Source organism: Hippoglossus stenolepis, chromosome 3 (genome assembly GCF_022539355.2).
Source record: "Hippoglossus stenolepis isolate QCI-W04-F060 chromosome 3, HSTE1.2, whole genome shotgun sequence".
Classification (NCBI taxonomy): Eukaryota; Metazoa; Chordata; class Actinopteri; order Pleuronectiformes; family Pleuronectidae; genus Hippoglossus; species Hippoglossus stenolepis.
In genome coordinates this window covers 9,813,432-9,832,790 of record NC_061485.1, presented here as the reverse complement: position 1 = coordinate 9,832,790, position 19,359 = coordinate 9,813,432, and the positions used below count along the sequence as shown (strand labels likewise).

The window sequence follows — 19,359 nt, the reverse complement described above, 5'->3', positions numbered from 1 at the left end:
GCTATTGGTTGTGACCCAAAAATGGACCTGGGTTTTCTTTTTGTAATGGTTCAACATACAAACATTTCTGATTTGGATATATTGCCTGATATATTCAAATTTTTAAAAAATGGAAATGATTCCTAAGATGTCATTAATAAATTGAGGCTTGATATTTGACAATTAAATCGTAAACTTCATTATAAATAACGATAAAAAAAAAAAAAAACACAATTACAACTAAATGTATGAAACTTAAAGTAAGAAAATAAACATATTTTAAACTTAAATGCCTTCTTTATTCTGTAAAATAGAAGTAATCATATTGACGCAAATCAGCGAATCATACCCGCAATAATACTTTCGGTTAATTTCTGTGAAAGGCTCATACAGGCCGATATTTAAATCGATCAGGCCCCGAGGTGCTTGTGATAAAGCACAACATAAATAAATGAACTTGAACTTGAAAAGGAGTGCTGCAGCCACATGCCCCTCTGGGTCCGACCTGCTAAGTGCTGTACTTTACGACTGTGTGGTGTACAATGGCAGAAATACAATAACACACATGGTGTCATGGCTGCAGTGCCGTGTTGTGTGAAAGAGATGACAAAACTGAGGTCGAGGAGGGAGCACGTAACCCGTCATTAGAAATTTACGACCTATTGCAAGAAGGAAAGAAAGCAAACTGTGTTCGTCTCGCCTTCCATTTTCTTGTCTTCATCAGCGACGACTGCTATCACTGATCACTGGTCGCAAAACTACCAACTGGGCACTAATTTTGTCAAATCTTTCATATCCTGTTGCTGTACTTTTCTTTTCCTCGCTCCAGATTTAGCCCAGGCCATGAGAAGAGCCTAGAATAGGAGGTCAGGCCCCGGCACTGAGCCTCCTAAAGACCACAGCTGGAGCTGGCTCAAAGCGAGACAAGAGGGACGGCCCGATGACGAGTGTTATCGCCACCATCACCTGCTCCCTTTAAAGCAATTTGTTATGTAGTTGTCACTGGAAAGTCCATATCTTGTCCTCGGGTAAAGAAAGACAGGGTCACATGTAATGAGGATCCAAGTGTCGCTCCAAATCCAGATAAGACATAACTGAAGGGCAAACAGCTGGGCTATGTGTGTATGTATGTGGTATAGAATAAGAGACATAGATTTTAAAAGCATATTATCTTTACTGCTGAGTACATGAAAAGAAATAAAAAGATGACAAATAATGATGTGCTAATAAGACTATGTATAATTTGTGAAATCCTACTGAACTCCCAGATAACAGATTACACTCAGACCCACACACAATCTTGACCTTTACTTAAGTTCTTAACTAACACCCCAGGATTTGCTCTGATTTAAATGACCTCACACTCTTATACACACATAATGCCTGTGCTTTTCTCTACCTGCTGGACAAACACTGCACCGAGCGACTCGCTGAATTCGCGCAGACACAAGCCAGAGATGTCTTTGTCACATGTTTCCACATTCTATGAGTTAAACTTGTTCCTGGACGACATGCCAGTAGAATTGCAGGAGAGGTTCAAGTGCTTGGAGCTACATATTTTACTCTCCCATCCCACATCATTAGACCTCAAGGCTAGTTTTAAACAACATTTTCCAATGTTCTGTACCGGGCTTCAAAATAAAGTTTGTTCAAAGCAATGTTAGAAGTAAATCACTGAGAACATAAAAGAAGTTAATTCTGTGCAGCTAATTTAAGTCGCCTCCTCAAATCAGGGACGGACAGACAACATGTACAATCAGTTAGAAATAGCATATTTTAGCCTTACTTACAAAAGATTTAAAAAAGTAGTTGACTTTAAGACAAAATCTATCATAAGCCTTTTGATATTCTTTGCCCTTACATGACCCCTTAAGTGACAATGCCAGATTAGCAACAGTTGCAAACAGGTACATTTACAGGAAACATTGTAAATTTGGGGTCAGAGGCTGAAAAGTTTGGGGAAAAAACCCTGATCTAAAACAAGAGTGTCAGGATAGAGGTTGACGTCTAGTGTACAAGTTAAGGTTCAGGTAAGACTGTGATATTGGGCGATATAAAATACCTTGACTGCTTAAACGAGTACAAAATATTGCAACTGCTCAATAAAACTGCTTTTCAGGAATAAAAAGTTTCCTTTGTGGACTGAAAGCAGGGCATTTTTCAATTGTTAAACTACCTCTGGATGAGTTTTCATCGGTTAAAATCATTGAAATAAAGTGTTATGAGGTTTCCATGCAACACCAGATATGTATAATTCTGCAGGTTCATTGGATAGACACCAACTGGAGGAGCAGACATATGAAACAACGTCTAAAATGCCCCCAGGAAAGGATTGTAGCCATTTCTATGGAGACGCCAGCTTCCTGTCAGATGATGTGTCAAACTAAAACTCATCTGGACGTTCCCGAGCAAAGTGTTTTCCTCTACACCAGTGAGACAAACAATGATCTACCTGCCTGCTTTTTATTCATTAGAAACCAATTTGGGGTTTAATCATTTTGAAGATCAGCGCTTTCGTTCATATTTGTAATAAAATAGTGAAATACATCTAATAATTTAAAACTAAGGAGACGTCTTCAAAAGTCTACTTTTTCTCATACTTGATGTTTGCTTAAAACAGACGAAAAACCAATCGATTATCAAAATGATTAAGTGTTAGTCTATGTTTCTGTTTATGGTAATTGATTACAGGCTCAACTCTCCTCATCACTCTCATTAATAAATGCATAGACTATATTACTGGGCAGAGCTGAGTTGGGCAAATGAATGCGTTGATTTGAGAGTGGCAGACAATCACAGACAGGGATGACCTAAATATAAACCGCTGCTGTCTGCAGGTCTGCATACCGCTGTTTGTAATGTCCTGACAAAGGGGGAGGTGGGGGAGGTGGGGGTAGGGTCAGGGACAGCTGACGCACCGGAGCGCAGCGCTGCGCGTTTCTGTGCGCATCCTTACTCCGGCTCCAGGAGGAAAGGTGCGCACAGGCTCCGTCCCATCCTCTGGAAATACTTCTTCCACTTTGAATCATCTGCTGTTTGCGACTTTTATCACGTTATCACTCGTGTCTCGTGTTGTTCAGGAGAACTTCCTGCAGCATTAGTGGCTTTAACTTCGGTGCGCAACAGCTGAGGAGAGAAGGTGAATCTACACCAGACTCTTCAAAAGCTCTCAGCTTTCTCATTAAGAACAATGTGGGACGCCAGAGAAGATCATGGATGTACAGTCAGACAATCTGCTCGGCTTTAATAAACTCACAGCGCTTCACTGATGGAGTTTAATCCACTTTTTCTCCGTGGGAAGTTTCTTTTGTCTCCCAATGATGGACGGAGGACAGTCGTCATGGACTCTCACACCTGAGTGTGCAGCCTCTGTCAACACATGAGAGGAGGAACCGTGTTTTGTCTGATGGGATCTCGAGGTGTGTCGGACAGCAGCAGGGCTATGGGGATCAGACATGGGACAAAGATCCAGCATCACTCCAAACCCATCCACAAGATATTCTTCACTTTTTTTTTGCTTCTGCTCATTTTCACACCGAGAGTGGATTCTTCGTGGTGGTGAGTGGCATCTGTTTCATTTACAGACACTATGATTTACTTACACATCTGTAAAACCAATGTCCATACAACTGCTGTAAAACAAACTTAAGATGCACACATGTCCAACACAAAACTTCACAAAATGGTTTAATCCTGTTTTTTTTATCACATGTATTTAAATACACATTTTATAGGTTAAATCTTAAACTTGATTTTTCTTTTGTGCTGCACCTGACACTACAAACATTTTTATTCCAGGTATAAAAAGGGAAATGCATTTTAAGAAAAAGAAGAAATGAAGGAGTGTGTGTATAACGTCTATCTAACTCCACGCTTATGAAAATATTTCATAATTTTCATCTTATCCTACTTTTTCTGTGCGGTGGAATCTTTTTTATACACATCGATGCAAAGTGAGATGTTCGGCACAGCAAATGTGTGTCGTGTGTGTATGAAGATTAATGGTGCTGGGGCTGGTCTCCCCTATCCATCCATCTTTCCCACAGTAAGTGGCAGGTGCAGGCGCTGGTGCATGAATAAATGCCCCTTGATGATTTCTCCTGAGGCTTTAAACGTCCAGAGGGTAAAACAACAACATTGGAGAGGGACAGTTGTAGGCCTGAACGAAATGCAGAATAAAATAAATCATATTGTGATTCTTTAGCGTTTTTGAATTTCATTTTCACTGCAGAAAATACAAAAATGTTAACGATGTGGTTTTTGCCGGGGTCTGCAGCCAACCAGCATGTTCCCTTCTGTCTGGAGAAGATGATTTGTATGTGGAGGGCAAGTCTGCACACAACGCTTCATGTGACACATGCACAAATTGCAGCTCCTGTGATTTGGAATTTGCACATGGCTGTAATGCAATTTCAATATTTTGATTAGCTGTGCAGCCCTAGACATAATTATGGTCATGCATCAGGTCACATTCACAAATACATTGGATGTGCACTTTATAATAAACTAACTATAGTGAAGCACTATTGGTTTCCTTGAGCTGCAGGACTGTGATTCAATGAGCATCTGTTTTACAGAAGGATTTAGATTAAAAAACGCACCCTTTGTAAATAATGCTACAAATGGTAATTTCCCAAGAGATTGAAAGGGATATAGGTTATCCTATTTGCAATTGTGTAATCTCTTTGCTGTCTTATGCAAATACATCATGAAGAAACTGATTAAATTGCTGAGAAATTCCAAAGAAAAGGCGAGCGAGCGAGCAGCAGAGACTTGGAAGCTTCACACTTAATTAATACTGGTTTGTATTGTTACAGCCTATTTTAACCGATAATTTAGATTACTGCCGTGTGTCTTGCTGCAGGACCCACTTTTCTCTCTCTTCCCGGACAGTCAGGGGATCTTTGGCACAACACACAATAAACACAAGTAGTGCTCCTGCTCCTGCTCTGCTTTACTGCTCAGGCAGAGAGTAGCAGCGAGAACGGGACTGGGACAGCCATAAGAGGAGTGGAAACTGCCTGCCACGTCTGTTTCTGTCTCGGTGGCCAGGCGACACAAATGTGGTGGCGATTAGCGACTATAATGATATCCGGATGGAGAGTGGAGCGTGCAGGCTTGGGGGAGGGAGGGGGGGTCGTCTGCAGCATCATATGGTTGATCTGTGAGGGAGAGAGGCCCGAGCGCCATTTGTACTGTAGATGACTGTCATCATGTCCTGCTGATAAGACCCCCCACTGTGTTACAATACCAGCAGCATGTGATCCGCCCTTTTAAGAGTTGCTACAAAGTCAAGGGATTATGTGTGAATAGAGCAGGAAGCAATGGGCCTGTCACAGGGAAAGAGGTGCTTTTCACTGAACGTGAGGAATTTAATAATCTCTTCTACATCCTGAATGTCCAAGTCTTAAGTAGAAGAAGGGTATGGAAGTAAAGAAGAATATGCACTTGCCAGTGATCTAAATTTAAAGGGGAAAAAAATACATTTTCTTGCTTATTTGATGTTGATTCTTTCCTCAGAGCCACATCTTGAGTTCTAGATAAGGAGATTAATATCACTCCTTTGCCGAAGTCAGCTTTATAAGCTTAGCACTGAGGGAAACTAATCACCTACAGGCACCTTTACTTCTTAACATGTTGTTTGTTTAATTGTAATGAAAACTACAGTTTAAAAGTCTTGAATCACTGTTTTACTAGGAGTTATGTAAAATTCTCCCCACTGGTGTTTAGCAAATACTCCTGTCCACGACATAATATCATCCCAAAACCCACCTACATTAAATATGTATGTCCTTCTTACAATCAAGATACATTTTACTTATTAAGTGTTAAAATACAGTATAGTCTGGAAATCAGACAACTCAGCGAGCTCAAGTTCACACCACAACCATTTATCTAAAATTGGTTGGATTTGATTTGATGACTGACAGAGGAGCTTCACTGAAGCTCTGAAATTAAGATGAATGCTGCTGAGGTATTTAACAAACTGGACAGTTATGATGTGTAAGGACACATGTTTCATTGCTCTATCCAATTCTGTGATTGGGCCACAGGGCCGTTGATAATGAACCTTGGAATTCAAGAATCAACTGTGGGTTTCCTGACCTTATCGGAAATGCAAATTAGTCGGAAAATGCCCGACATAGTTCCTCAGATTTTGCTCTTTCATCAAGTTGGGGAACTTAAACCATCCACAAATCAAAACAGCACTAGTGGGGATATCTTGACTTTTAGTCCATATAATGCAACAAAATGCTGAATACTAAATAACCCCTAATGCTACTCCATAGAGTTCTGTTAAACCCTTCTCGCCTGTTAAATATGAATATCTTACAGATTTCCTACAGAGTTTTTAATATAGACTTTGTTTGCAGGTATCTCCCACTTGTAAAAAGAACTAGACACAGAACCAGTGGCAAAATGGCAACACAACGTTGGACAAGTTAATCCTAAATAAAACTTTATATTAACACTTTTACCATTGATTCAATTAATTTAACCATTGGAATTACAATATTTAGCTGTTTTCTATCTGTTGATATTATATGAATGAATCAAAAGACTAAGCAAAATAACCGTTAATGATACAACTATGACCTCATCAGGTAAAATGAACATTACATGTTCTGTTGGTGTAAAAGATGGTGAAGTGCACCTTTAACTCATCATCATGAATACTGCAGGTACATCGGGGCGCTGGGTGCTCGGGTGATCTGTGACAACATTCCCGGCCTGGTGAACAAGCAGCGGCAGCTCTGCCAGCGGCACCCGGACCTGATGCAGTCCATCGGGGAGGGAGCCAAAGAGTGGATCAAAGAGTGCCAGCACCAGTTCAGAAACCACCGCTGGAACTGCAGCACGCTGGAGCGAGACCACACTGTGTTTGGCAGAGTGATGCTGCGAAGTGAGTCTGCACATGTGCGACTGGGATTTCTATCTGTGTGGTTTCTTTTTGTGTGTGCGTGACAGTGGTTTGTTTATGTCAGTGACACTCGAGTTAATCATCCTCGTAAACGTCTCCGCTCTTCGCAGATAAGCACAGAATTAATAGGTGTCTTTTTAATATTAACTTTGCCCCAGAATACAAACAGAAAGAGAAAGTGTTGTGTTTTTTTTAAAAACCTTCTCTGAAATGAGGGAAGATTGGGAAAGTGGATGTTCTCTGAAAAACAAGTAGCAGATCGAGAGATCCACACTGGTGATGTATAAACAGAAATAGGAGATGTAAATATTTGGGTAGATGTTTCTGGCTGCCAGACAAAGTTTTACTCCCTGACATATCGCCTGTGTTCTGCTTCATTGCGTGAGCAGGAATGAGGACGGGAGGTGGGTGGGAATGCCAGACCAAATAACCTCCAAAATCTCCTCTTGTCTGAAATGAAAACACAGCCCAGTGACTGAGAAAGCTGCCATCTGTGCAAATTAAAAGGTGAAAGGAGAGTCGGCTGGACTGTGATGTTATAGCTGATATGCTGTTAGCTCAGTCTGGATCATCCACCATAAATGGACTGATTTCTGTGCTCCTGCTGTCTCGAATAAACTTGAGAAAACGCTGCTTTACTGAACAGTAACACAGTGCTCAAAGGAACAGTTTGAATCCTACCTAAAATAGTAACAAAACCAGCTGCATTGCAATGTTTGACAGCATATGAAACACTGTCATATATAAAACTAGAATGGCACTCAGTGGAGCGCATACCTCTGCCAAGGCCCAACAGTCCTATTAAACTCAATCAAGCTGCACCAAATTACCTCCCACAATATGTTTATATTTAATTTAGATCCATGAATTATTCCCTGGAAAATCTATGAAAACGTAAAAAGGAAAAACGCCCTATTTTGCGATGTTAAGGGAAGTGAAAAATAATTCTTGGATCTGCCACTTTGTCCAGATTGGCACCAAAATTGTACGGGTTCTTTCTTGGCCTATGTCTACAAATTTTTGTTGAAATCCATTGTGTAGTTCTTGCGTAATACTGCTGGCACACAAACAAGGAAACCAACAGACAGGGGAGAAAACATAACTTCTTTGGCGGGGTTAATAAAGATATCTTCTTTTTCGACATTATTTGATCAAACCTCTCGTTTCTGTGCGCCCAGGCAGCCAAGAGGCAGCGTTCGTGTACGCCATCTCCTCGGCAGGGGTGGTCTACGCCATCACCAGGGCCTGCAGCGTGGGGGAGCTCAAGATCTGCAACTGCGACGGCCACAAGCGTGGACAAGCAAGCGACGACAGGGGGAATTTTGACTGGGGTGGATGCAGCGACAACATCAACTATGGCATAAAGTTTGCCAAAGCTTTCGTAGACGCCAGGGAGAGGATGGTGAAAGACGCCCGCGCACTGATGAACCTGCACAACAACCGGTGTGGTCGGATGGTGAGCGGGAGCTTTTGTTTTTACACCTGACCTTTGTGTTGCAGTTTCCTTTTTCTCAGAATGTATAAACAAACCATATTTGTCTTAACACAGATTAGCATTGTTACTGTCCTTGAAAAGCTTAATCTGCCAATTTTTTTTCAAAATTGTATCTTCTATTCAACAGCAGAAAACAATGAAACAGTTCAACAAGATTAAAATATTTTATTGTCCTCTTTTGTCCAAATAACAGTTCAAAAATCTAAATAGTCAGTTTACAATATAACAACTAGTAAAAGCAACGAATTATCATATTTGTGAAGCTGGAACCATCCAACGATTGAGCATATTTGCTCGAAATGATGAAGTAATTAGCGAAATTGTTGTTTTTAATTAATTGGCCAACTTGTTTAAATCCTAGTTTAATTGTGGCTTCAAATTCAATTTATTTCCAGAAAATGTACAATTTCAAGACATGATACCAATGCAGAAACATGAAAAATCATAGGAATCATTGCAAATTTCTTATATCGGCTGATCTTTTGGTAACGAAAATATTTTACTCCCTTCCATTGGTATCATAATTAGCCCCATTTAAACCCATACAAGTTGGGCTCTACAGTTTCCTTTTTTAGAGACATAAAGACTTAAGTATCCTTAAGGGATCAAGGCCACACAATGATATCAACTCTCACAACAGTAGATATTATAAACTGCTTTTATCAATAGATTTAATTTTCAGTTCAATATTTCCAGGCTGGGTTTTAAGAACAGTTTCGTAATAGTGAAGGATATTTGCTAACAACTGCTAACAGGGCCGATCACACTTAAATCAAACCACGGGCAACATCCTCGGCTTAACACCCTGTCACCTCTGACCCCTGCTCTAGGCAGTGAAGCGGTTTATGAAGCTGGAGTGCAAGTGTCATGGGGTCAGCGGCTCCTGTTCTCTGAGAACCTGTTGGCTGGCCATGTCTGACTTCAGGCGAACTGGAGACTACCTCCGCAAGAAGTACAACACGGCCATCGAGGTGACCATGAACCAGGACGGGACGGGTTTTACAGTGGCTGACAGGGACTTCAAGGGAAGCACCAAGAATGAGTTAGTATACGTGGAGAACTCGCCAGATTACTGTCTCATGGACCGAGCCGCTGGTGAGTGAATGAATGAGGAGACTTAATAATTTGTTTTTTAGAAAAACTTGCGTTTATACAATAAGTGGACACAGACAATACAAAGGGGCTTTAAACAAGTAAAAGAGACATGATGATGATCAACAATTTCTGACCTTTGCATTTTTCTTTCCTTTGGAATTGTAATTATCATACAAAAAGGTATATTCATCCTAATGACACGACAGAAGAAATTTCCTATTTACCCTTTGGTCTTTATCGTTACGATAATTAAGATACTCAATATTTGAGAGCTTGAACATGTATTGTTTATACAATGGCTAGTGGTCATTTTTGGTATATTCTGATATCTGAAACTATTCCCAGCATGTAGTTGCTCAGGCTCTACTCTTTACTTATCCAGTTTTCTATTATAGATGATCAAACAAAGTTTGTGGCCGTTGAAGCCTTCCTGACATCTACAGACCCCCTTTTATTACTTCCACCAAGAAGTTATGCAAAACCACTCAACCGATTTCAATTATAATTTTGGGGAGGGTTGGGATATGACACACAAAAGAAAATTAAGGGATGTTTTTTCATTAACCCTGCTACATAGGGTGTTAGCCTTCGCGGAGGTGTGCATGGAGGTATATGCACTCTCCAGTGTACCTTCATTTAATTCAGGTTGTACATCAGCACTCACACCTACAGTCAATTCCATATTTATGAGCTTTTATTGAAATAATTGAATGATTTCTTTAAATTATCATTTCAATCTATATTGTACCTAGACAGACCCATAGTTGGTCGGACGTCAGTTTTACAAAATCTACAAGAATCCGACACATCCACTGAAGGCTTGCATTCCTCCGCAGCTTAAAGTTCAATCATTTGACCTTTAACATCTCCTTTAATTCTGAGTGTTTGCTTTGTCTTGTTAAGCTCTGTCTCTCTCCTCCAATCCAGCCTCTTCAATAGAGCGTGAAGGAGTTCACTAACTCACTGTTAATAGTTGAGGGAAGTTGTCATAGTGCATATGTGGGGGAGACGATGATGGTTCTGACTTAAACAGATTCTCCCACACCTCCCTGCTGTTAGCATGGTTACAGGTTGACAATAATGAAGGTGTGTTCACTGAAAGGAAAGGCCATGCTTCCTTGTTAAAAGTGATCTAAAAAGAAGGAGCTATTGACCCTACTAATCTCCATTGTATAGGAATTCACAGCCTAAGGATACATGCAGGCTTATTTTTCAAATCTCTCTACTTTGGTCAGCAGTAAGCGCCACTCCCTAGAGCCTGAGGGAAATATCTCATCTTATCCCTGCCCCTGTACTTCAGGGATGTGCTGTTATTAGTCATGGCATCTGATCTTAGGCTTGAGATTTTACACCTGAGTACATGGACACCTTTGTGTTTGGGTCTGAGGCGATTCTGTCAGGGAGTCTGGAAGCCTAAACCCCACTGATGAGTGTGGGAACTCTGGTACTTCACTTTGGAAAAATAGTTTCAGTTTTCAGCATGAAACTTCAGAGGTGATCACCTGCCAACATTTGCTCTTCTGAACAGCTATGTCATCACTTGAGAACAAACAATAAGTAACCAACTATCTAGAGTTACTGTAACAACAACAGAAAAGGTGAGGGTAGTTCCTGCTTTAAAAACAGCACTGAGTTCTTATTTTTTTTAAAGCTGCACTAATATGCTGTATGATTTCATGTTAATATTACACATACAGCTATGTATAATGTTAAAGGGGTCAAAGCCATAGAGAATTATCACCCAACTCTGAAATCTAAGATCCCATTGGCTATTTTATGATGACAAACTAAGCTCTGGGGGCAATGGCCAATATTTTGGGAGTTTTGGTGCAGACAGACCTAATTTACATTAATTTAGCATTTACAAAATAACCATATCATGTACTTTAGGCCTTTGTATTTAACTAAAGTTTGACACATTGTGTTTCCTATAAATAAACGTGAATTTCTGTCAGACTCAAAAGAAGTCTTACTAATAAGGTAAAAGTCAAGTGATAGACACTCAGGTCACTAAGACTGAGATGTGACTTTGATAATCATTCGTGTTTCTCCAAACTAGAAGGTCAATAGTCCCACAATTTTTTTTTATTTTTTACATTTTGGATAAAGCAGAAGGAAGAAAGTGCACATTGCTGAAATGGTTCCATTAATTGTGATCAATCGATTAGATGATTCAAGTGGAATCAATGGATCATTGGGTATTTTTACACAAAAACTGCAGCATTTGACTGTTTTCATCTCTTTACAGGCTCGTTGGGAACAGCGGGCAGAGTGTGCAACAAGTCTTCGAGAGGAACGGACGGCTGTGAGGTCATGTGCTGTGGGCGGGGCTACGACACCATGCGAGTCAAGCGCATCACCAAGTGCGAGTGCAAGTTCAAGTGGTGCTGCGCTGTGGAGTGCAAAGACTGTGAGGACGTGGTGGACATTCACACCTGCAAGCCCCACAAGCGACCGGACTGGCTGGACATAACCTAAAAAAGGAGACGTCACCAACCACTGACTCATTAACCCCTGCGCTAATGACTGCATTTTATTATGAGATATATGATTGGGATCCTTTAACTGTAATACCTCGGACTTTTGAGCCTTTGACACTTCAGAAGCTTTTTGCTAAACTGGAAAATATACCCAGTTACTGTGTGTTGCTTTGATCCATGAACAATTTGTTTAAGAAAAAAAATATATGACTTGTAAATGCACCGTTTGTTTAGGAAGAAATATGAGGTAATGTCTGTTGATTTACAGTATGTAAAGACGATGTGAGCCCATGATTGAGCTCAAACTCATGATCATAGTAATGATCACAATAGCAATCTTCGCCTGAAGAAATAGAGATGGAAATATCGTTCAGATTTTGTACAAACACTGACACATTTAAATGACATTAAACCATTGTATGGTTCTGCAACAAATCATGTAAAAAACACAAAGACTGGTTGCTTGTGATTAATGCAACTCGAACAAACTAACAACAAGGACAAATAATCTCACTGTGAAATCAAAGGAACAAAAAGCAGGAGAACAAGAAAGTGCTTCCAGTTAAAACCGCAGCGTTGGAGTTCAGTTGGTTCTCAGGAGGTAAAAGGGCACAACAATAGGAAAAATTAAGTTTTAAATGGACTGTGGATTACTGTCTGGAATTCACCATTTTCACACTGTATCCTACATATCTGAATGTCAATAACTAACTAACTTACTAACTAACTAACTAACAGGAGTTGTCTAATTCAAATAGTTAACATTTTTACCACAGCTAGCAACTGTCCAGACCATAGACTATATATAAAGATATGAAGCTAAAATATCCTGGATATAGATGATGCCATATTTCGCTATTGACGTCATTTGGAGACAGAATCTGCGCTGTAGTGATTGTGGTGTGGAGCCACCGTATCAAGCTCCTGCCGAGACAAGCACTTGACCGGTTGCAAGTCAGTCTCAGTTGTCAATCATGACGCTTCGACCTGTTTTTATAGCCCATTCATCCATCGTCTTGCGCTTTTCTGGACTCTGGTCGCACAGGTAGCCGGCCAAGTCGGGTATCCTGAACGACCCTCTCCATAGCAGAACTTTCCAGCTCTTCCTGAGGAATTCTGAGGCATTCCTAGACCAGATGGGATATGTAGTCCCGCCAGCAAGTTCTGGGTGTACCCCAGGGTCTCCTCCCTGTTGGGCGTGCCCAGTAAACCTCCAAAGGAAGGCGCTCAGGAGGCATCCTCACTAGATGCCTGAGAAAAATGTATATAATGTGTACCTTGATTTTTTTATTTGACCCATGTTCCATCTGCGGACGAGAGAGGGTTCATGACCTATACTGCAGCCAGCCATCTTGGGTGCGATTAAGGTGATTGGGCTTCACTTTGTCATGTCTTCCATCGTTATAAACTGTTGATGGTTCAGACAGACAACAGTAATGTATGAAAACCAGCCCCCATAGTCAGTCCAGTGAGGCCTTTTGGACAAAATAATGTTGGTACAAAGTTGAAACCAGTTAATGTCCTCTGACAAGCATGGGCCAGTTGAGTATATTCCGAGTAGATTTGTTTGAGACCAGAATGATGCAATTCCAAAATTAAGCCGATGACAGTAATATTATGTTTGAAGTGATGACTTTCCGAAGTTGTAATTTCCTGTTCCTCACAACAAATTGAGGTGATTGGGTGTAACTCACAGATTTATGTCTCAAACTGGCCTTCAGGAATCTCACTGTCTCATCTAACGCTCTACCAACACAACGCCTTGGATTTTTGTTTTTCTGAAAGCAGGGTTGATTTTGATGTGAATACTCTGTTAGTATCATCATTTAATATAGTGTTAAAAACACATTTGTATGCTCAAATGTTTCCATCCATCCAAATTTGCGTGGTAAGAAAGAGATGAAACCTGAAAGTTTTAAATCCTGTGTACAGTGAGATATTAAAACATGAAGTTTAAAGCTGTAAACTTCATTTTTTCCCATCGCTTGGTTTTCATTACCCTACCACCAGTTTCTTCTGTTATCACATTGTGGCAGAGCACTTTAACAATGCAATCTTATGCAACTGAGCTTTCAATCCTTTGTACACATATTCACTGGCCCCGACTGGTTTGTGAAAAGTGAAGTATTTCTTGAAACGGAGCCAAGACGTTGCAAAAAGAGCAGTGAAGTAGCTGCGGACCCTGAATTTGACTTTTCAACATCTGGTAATGCAGCTAAACATCATGTTGGGCCATTGGAGACTCAACCCTCTGAGGGGGTTTTGTAGATCTAAATGAATCTGACAACAAGCTGTGGATGCTGAGAGTCAACAAATTGTTTCAAGTCCACGTAATGAGGAGGAGAGCCAAAGTAAAGCTCTTTGAACACGGCCAAATGACACGCCGCGTCAAATGTTCGCAAGTCAAAAGTTAATTGCAAGCACAAGAGGCTGTTTTGAATGTAAATGAAGAGTATGATGGCTGTGTTTTTCTTTAAGATTACAAAAGGTTAGGGCTGTTCACACACAGTGGGGCCCGTCGTCAGCCTGTGCTTCTCCAGCCTTCAAAACTTCACAGTGGTTAGAACGTTTCTGTGTGGAGGTCTCGTGTTCTTCCAACAATCCAAAGCCATGCAGGTTAATAAGAAACTCTAAATTGCCTGTGGGTGTGAATGGTTGTCTAAATGAGTCACAGAAATTCAGAGATTCAAGTCACAAACACTGCAGCTTACCAGGTATTATTAATGCAGTGGATGACCTAATCAAACTATACTTTGTAATCGGATTCTGCTACAAGGAAATTTTATCCTCGAGTCTCTTTACGATCATCCTTTGAGAAGACACTGTCCTGAATTGGGCTTATTTAGAAGAAAACAACAATTTGGAAGAGGACGCAGTGGTGTTTGTGTCCTGCTGTACCACAAATGAATTGCCAATGGATGTAACCAACAATATCCTACCAGCTGTTTATTGCATCCCTGATGCACAAAATCTCATAAATGTGTGACTATAATCTCATGGACGTTTTGAGCCTTTTCTCACAGATTTTATTGTTTTCTCGTGTGAGTGTCAGTAATTCTCAAACTTCTCGCTAATTTATCACTTTAATCCCAGTAAATAAAAGTTTAATCATTAAAATTCAGCATCAATGGCCCTGACGTAGAGGCCACAATTTATTTTATGTCCGAGTCAATCTTTTTGCTGGTCAGACATTGGTACATCAGTGTCCTGGTGTGTGTTACTGTCTAAGGGAGGTATTTTCACCTTGGAAATGCAGGTCCCAAAATACCTTAATGGTTCTATATAAAACCTTGTTGATCCACCCTCTGTCACTTTCATTAGAGGTCTTCTGTTCTCCTCAAGCTTATATGGCCTGCTATGCCTTAGCTGTTCAACTATGGCATGGAGAGGATAAGGATAATGCATCCAACGAGGTTAGTGTTTTAAAGTTCAGTTCATTCAGAGCAGATAAGAAGCTTTGATATAGAATACAAGATATCTCCTAAGTTGAATTACAGTAGTATTATAGGGCAGCGTTTAAATGAATGAGAAGCGTAATGACTTGCTGTACATGGAGTAGATGAATAATGCTTTGCTGATCATTACAATGTGTCACAGTATCCATGGTGCTTTGTCTCCCACGATGTGAGATCCAGTTGAAGTCTGTAAAAATAACAGGAGTGGCATCAGAGGCATTCTCTGCCATCACAGTGATATCAAATGGGCATCGCCACTCAACAACATTTCAGAGCTAAAATTGGCCCAGGGGAGAGACTAACAGTGTGGTCCACACGGATGTTTCACATTCAGGGAAACCAGCAGAGAGAAATGTTGTAATCTCTGCTCGCGAGTCAAAAACAATTCAGCATTGCATCAATTTCATAACAAATATGTTTAGTTTTCTCCTTGAACTCATCTGACTAGTCCTCCATTCCTCAAACGCTGTGCTCCCCCAAACCGTATGATTAATATCTGTGATATACAGCAATACGGGAAATATGTTGATTGGGAAATTGTTGGTCTCACGACTATATAGGAAGTGTTGAAAAGTTCTTTCACAGTGTTTCTTGGAATAGAAGGTGACCCGTATGACCCTATCAGCAGTAATTAAAAACTTCATGTGCACATGAAGTTGGACTTGACTATAGCTGCTATAGAACAGTGTATTTGTGGTCCTTGCCAAGTGACATCATACTTATAAGTGGAAGAAAGTAATATCCACATAAATCTCACATACAGTGATTTGTGCAGATAAAGCTAAATACTCCTGCAAACTAAATATGTGCTGTAAATGAACTTTTAATAGCATAAACCACGAAAAATGCATTGTAGCCATCTATCTGATGTATTCAGATTCAGTGTCTTTCATTCAAGAATTCAGCAACACACACAGCGAACTATGTCCACTGGATGGCATTGAATCAAATGACCAAATGCATAAACCTTATATGAACTCAGAAAAGTAATGCACAGCTAATAATCATGTGTAAAATGTTTGTACAAAGCAGATATTTGGCCTTAAGGCAATGACCTCATCAATCCCCACAACCTATACAGCAAAACCAGCACAGCAGAGACAGAGGAAAGAGATTATTAGAAACTTCCCCCTCAAAGATCAATCAGATGCAGAGCCTGATGCCAGCCATGAGGTAGAATCTGCTTTATGTAGTCAACAAACACCAACTGACACATGTCTACTTTCCTGCGAGGCATCACAGACAGCGATATGTATATGCTATCACGTGCAATGAGATGAGCAAGTCCACCAGCAATCCAACTGATGTGCACAAGCAAAGAAGAGCTGCAGGCTTCAGCTAGGTGAAGGGTATAATAAAAAAACCTATGCATCTTAAAGTGACAAAAAAGTAGTCACAACACTCTTGACATATAGACAGACACACACGCTGTTAAGCAGCAGCAAGCATGGATAGGACCCAGTTGGCATTGAGTGCAGCAGGAGAGTAAACCTCAGAGCCACGTGATGACCTGACATATGGAGAATGTCGTGAAATCTACACAAGTTAAGATAAATAACCATATATTAGTTTCCAAACTGCCATGTTTCCATAAGTAAAAGTCCAGTAGTCCCCCATAATGAATTTAAGCCACACCAACAATCATAGATATTAATCTGCGTAATGTGACTGATTTTGTTCAACTGGATCCACAAATGATTCCCTGGGAATTCAGTGAAAATGTAAAAGAAAGTGATATCCTGGATCCACCCTTTCTCCAGATCTGTGCCAAATGTAAAGGGGTTCTTTCTTGCCCCATATATTTCACAAGACATCTTCAAGTTCTGTCGAAAACCGTTGAGAAGTCTTTAGTGTATGTCTGCTGACAAACAAACCAACAAACAAACAAATGGACAGTGGAGAAAGCAGCAGCCAGCCATGACACAAAACCACTTCAACCCATAGCACTCAAACTACTCTAAGCATGAGTGTTGAGGTTTCACCAGGAAATAACGAACTTTGTTCGTGTCAAAGATCAAGCAAAAAGAAAGTAGCTGCAAGATATCAAGACCACAAACATGAGCCGAACACAGACAAGACGTAGAACAGGCCACAGAGAACTTACCTTGATAAATGAAGGATGAAACCAATGTCACCTGAGCTGGTGCAAGGCCTGACATGAGGACAACTTCCTGTTTTAACTGGAGCCTGAGTGTTGGAGCAGCAACAGAGAGCTAACTTCTCCTGTCTGCGGCTGTAGACTGTTAGCTTCTTCATAATATGTCCAATTAGCAACTGTTAGCTGCTTAGCTTCTTCATCATATGTCCAATTAGCAACTGTTAGCTGCTTAGCTTCTTCATATATGTCCAATTAGCAACTGTTGGCTGCTTAGCTTCTTCATCATATGTCCAATTAGCAACTGTTAGCTGCTTAGCTTCTTCATATATGTCCAATTAGCAACTGTTGGCTGCTTAGCTTCTTCATCATATGTCCAATTAGCAACTGTTAGCTGTAGCTCTTAGCTTCTTCATATATGTCCAATTAGCAACTGTTGGCTGCTTAGCATCTTCATAATATGTCCAATTAGCAACTGTTAGCTGCTTAGCTTCTTCTTCACGAAATGTCACATTAGCAACTGTTGGCTGGTTAACTTCTTCACAAAAGGCTAATATGACCACTGCTGGAAGTAGCTAATTGTTATTAGCATGTAGCAAACAGCTTTAATGGCTAACTAGTGGGCTGGGGACTTCCCTTTAAATACCTCGCCTCTTCACACAGGGTGTGTTAGATATGTATTTCAGCCACTTGACTAGATCACATGACTTTGTAGCCCAGTGAAAGAAGCCTCCCCGCCCCCCATACACACACACACACACACACAACTCTGTGTGTGTTTGTTTATTTTTAATAAACATTGTAATCTTTTCTTCTGAGTTTCATGTGATTCTTTTTGAGTTTTAATGTCGGACGTGAATGGAAGTTAATGTGTGGGAGGAAGACAAAATGGCAGCAGTTTCAAAGACCCAGTCACCATCGTCTACTTGTTGGTCATCAGGAATTAAAATGGACGAAACCCCAAAATAAATTTCGTCTCGGGGCAGTTTTCCAGACCAACATGTGGTGCGTGTGACCTTCAGGGACACATATAGCCCAGATCCCAGTCCACTAGAGTTCATTCATGCAGGTGAGGTGAGATGACAGGTCTCGTAACAAGGTATTAGCAAATAAAAACTCTTATTTAGTGGGTCAACTGCCAGAAATGTTTGTGAAACACCTGCCACACAGGCATATACCTCAAATCCTCATTTCGGTATTTTATTTTTCATACTATTGTACATTTATGGTTATAAATTCTTATCACTAAAGGGTGTGAGATGATCAATTTAAACTTGTATACTTTCTTTGTCTCACTCTGATGTGTTGTCGTCAGGTTTACTTTCTCTCCTCTGTATTCCTAACTCGTAACCATGGAGGTCAGCGAGCAACGCAGGTTTTAACGTGTCGCATGAAACCCGCTCTGACACGGAGCGCAAACACTTGAGTACCTGTCAACAGCACTCGGCAGCGATTTTCATTACTGCTGCTCGCCACTTAAGCGTGAGTGTATGGACTATGATTGTGGCACTAGTGGTTCATTGGGAACATGCCAAGTAAACCATCTGCTGATGTTGGCGGAGTGGTATAATCATAATGATGGGCATGATGGCTCTCAGCTTTATATAGTCCGAGAGCAGCAATAGCACAATGGCAGAGTGAGTAGTTTGTCCTTGAACAAGACACCGTCTCCCCATCAATATAGAGGTGATTTTAAAAGATGAGGGGTAATGACATTCGCCTTACAAAGCACAGTATTTATATCTCTCACTTTATTTCGAAAAGAGTTGGCTACAGTGATCACCTGTCTATGCACGCCTGGAAAAACAGTGTCTTTGCAATCCCGTTTGTCCAATCTA

At 40.6% G+C, this 19,359-nt stretch overlaps 1 protein-coding gene across 1 annotated transcript; it reads left to right on the top strand.

The window, feature by feature from the left end:
- The first annotated feature begins 2,949 nt into the window (after positions 1 to 2,949).
- wnt2ba (wingless-type MMTV integration site family, member 2Ba) lies at positions 2,950 to 14,396 on the top strand. The gene is made up of 5 exons (XM_035153294.2): positions 2,950 to 3,537; positions 6,663 to 6,883; positions 8,080 to 8,357; positions 9,227 to 9,491; positions 11,740 to 14,396. The coding sequence occupies exons 1-5, from the start codon at positions 3,359 to 3,361 to the stop codon at positions 11,967 to 11,969; spliced, it is 1,173 nt and encodes a 390-aa protein (XP_035009185.1). The 5' UTR covers positions 2,950 to 3,358; the 3' UTR covers positions 11,970 to 14,396.
- Positions 14,397 to 19,359: the final 4,963 nt, after the last annotated feature.